The sequence below is a fragment of the Penaeus japonicus genome, unplaced genomic scaffold (assembly GCF_977035675.1).
Source record: "Penaeus japonicus unplaced genomic scaffold, GWHDUDI00000001_assembly GWHDUDI00000035, whole genome shotgun sequence".
NCBI lineage: Eukaryota > Metazoa > Arthropoda > Malacostraca > Decapoda > Penaeidae > Penaeus > Penaeus japonicus.
Window position 1 is genome coordinate 6315134 of NW_028234437.1, and position 2500 is coordinate 6317633.

The window sequence follows — 2500 nt, forward strand, 5'->3', positions numbered from 1 at the left end:
AATCCCATTTTATTTCCAAACTAAATCTTAAAACAATTGTAATACACATTCTAAACAGACCAATCTAATGTTTAAATACTTACAGAAGCCACACAAAAAAAAACATGGCAAAGAATAAGTATGAAAAATGGTACTACCTAACTAACTATACACTAACCAATCCCAGTCTTTATGAGAATTTCCTTTGCTGGTTTTTTCTTCCTCAGATGTTTCATTGTGTCAATCTTCAGCTCCTCATTTGTGTCACTGCGTTCCAGAATGATCTTGGCTCTCTCTAAATCTTCGATGATCACAACGCCCTAAGAGAAAATTGTAATATGATAACTTTCTTCATGAAATGAAACAACTGCATCATTATGATTTCACCATGTGCTCTAGAGGATTTAATAATACTACATACAACATATTCTATAGACTTTTTTTCTTTTTATAAAAAATAAATAAATAAATAAATAAAAATAAAAAGTATATATATTTATACACACACACACACACACACACACACACACACACACACACACACACACACACACACACACACACACACACACACACATATGCATTACAAAAAAAAAAAAAAAAAAAAAAAAAAAAAAAAAAAAAATATATATATATATATATATATATAGATATCATATATATATTATATATATATAAATATATTTATTTATTCATTTATATATGCATATATAAAATAAACAATATATATATATATATACATATATATATATAATATAATATATATATATATATATATATATATATATATATATATATATATATATATTTATTTATATATGCATATATAAAATAAACTATATATATATATATATATATATATATATATTATATATATATATATATATATATATATATATATATATATATATATATATATATATTCAATGTCACAAAAGCAGAACTAGATAATGTAAAATCTTTATGGCTTGCAACTTCTGTATGTGTTTTGCATTGCAAGCAAGTAATACGAAGGTACAAAGGAGAGAAGCACACAAAGTACCATCAACAAACTACTTTTTGTGACTTTACCTTTAATGATTCAATGGTTGATTGTTTATAATTTTTTATTCCATTCTTTCTCGGACTTGAAGACGGAGAATGCCTTGGCATGCGGACAAGAAATTTATCCATTCTTAGGGCTAATCTATAACTGGCTATCTGGAAGTAAAAGAAATTCTGATTACCATATTACACTATTGTGGTATCTACTATTGTTATATCTACAGCCACTGTTAATATTTATATTTTATATATGGAAGTTTTTACAAGTGGTAGTCACCAAAGAGTCCAATTATTAGGCATACCTGTCCTTACTCCATTTCTTGAATTTTTTTGGGGAAAATTCATCATAACTAACACTATAATTACTAATGTCATTATATCAGTAATTCAAGGAATGGAGTAAATGTAAGGTCACATAAACCTACTGATTGACTTCTTGGTGACTAATCCCTTGTAGAGCCATCTATGTGTATCAAAAAAGTGATGAAACTAAACCATAGTAGACAGTATACACATACTCCCAGCATCAGTGGGTTAAGACAAAAGCATAGAAGGAAGTGCATGTTCCCAGCATCAATGAGCTAAATGCATTACGAAGGCTCTCATGAGAATAAAACTTTCATGTGAAAGAGGAAATAGTAAGAATGTATGTCTTTATCTCCTTTACTATATTACTTCCAAGAAGATTTTTAACTTTAAATTTTATACAGTATCATGTATGCTCAGATTTTAAATACATATGATTTTTATATGTAAAATACTAACACTAATCTTACTGTACATGTAAAATGCCAGAATATAACTGAAAGATTCACCTATGAAGCTCATTTCATTGCCAAATGTGGAATACTGATACTACTTCTGGCTGTCCAATTTGAGAGCTGGAACATCATCTCCTAATATACACCCAATATGGGCCCTTTGGTATCTTATTTCCATATATGTACTGTCTATAAGGAATTCACACTTCTTAAGCTTTATATGTGCTGTGATAGTATGAGGAGTGAAACTGTGAGAAATGTGTATTTAAAACTATAATAAAATAGAGATTGCCTTTTAGAGCTGTGTGGGGGTAGGAAATACACATGAACACTTGGGTACTAATCTACAAGGTTGTAAGCAACTCGAGACCAGCATCATCATCAGAAGGTTGACCAACTACCTATTACTGATGCCACTGTCCAGTATGGAAAGTATGGCAACCAAACACTCCCCCCAAAAAATTTCAGATGCTCATTACACACCTGGATGATCTATGTAAAAATACTATTAGTAAAAACGAGCAGTGGATCCTGTATGAGTAGAACTTAAATTGTAACTGCATGTAATAAATGTTCTTGGCATTGGCACTGTTCTTCAGAGGACTTGTAAGGCAAATCTTCATACTTGAAGTGTATATTTGTTAATTACTGCAAACTTCACCCTCCATTTTTTTTTTAGTGCACACCCGAGATCTCAGCTTAAAGTGCCATACTTT

At 29.5% G+C, this 2500-nt stretch overlaps 1 protein-coding gene across 4 annotated transcripts in view; it reads right to left on the bottom strand.

Moving 5' to 3' along the window:
- Window positions 1-2500, bottom strand: part of LOC122243206 (transcription elongation factor A N-terminal and central domain-containing protein 2) — a 4414-nt gene that overhangs the window by 1196 nt on the left and 718 nt on the right. For 3 of the 4 annotated variants that reach the window (XM_043000698.2, XM_086531236.1, XM_086531237.1), the window contains exons 2-3: window positions 1051-1179; window positions 158-299 (exon numbers count right to left, since the gene is read on the bottom strand). In XM_043000698.2, the coding sequence (XP_042856632.2) occupies window positions 158-299; window positions 1051-1152 (244 nt within the window). In that variant the 5' untranslated portion in view covers window positions 1153-1179. The remainder of the gene's footprint in view (window positions 1-157; window positions 300-1050; window positions 1180-2500) is intronic. The other variant, XM_086531238.1, reaches the window with a different exon arrangement.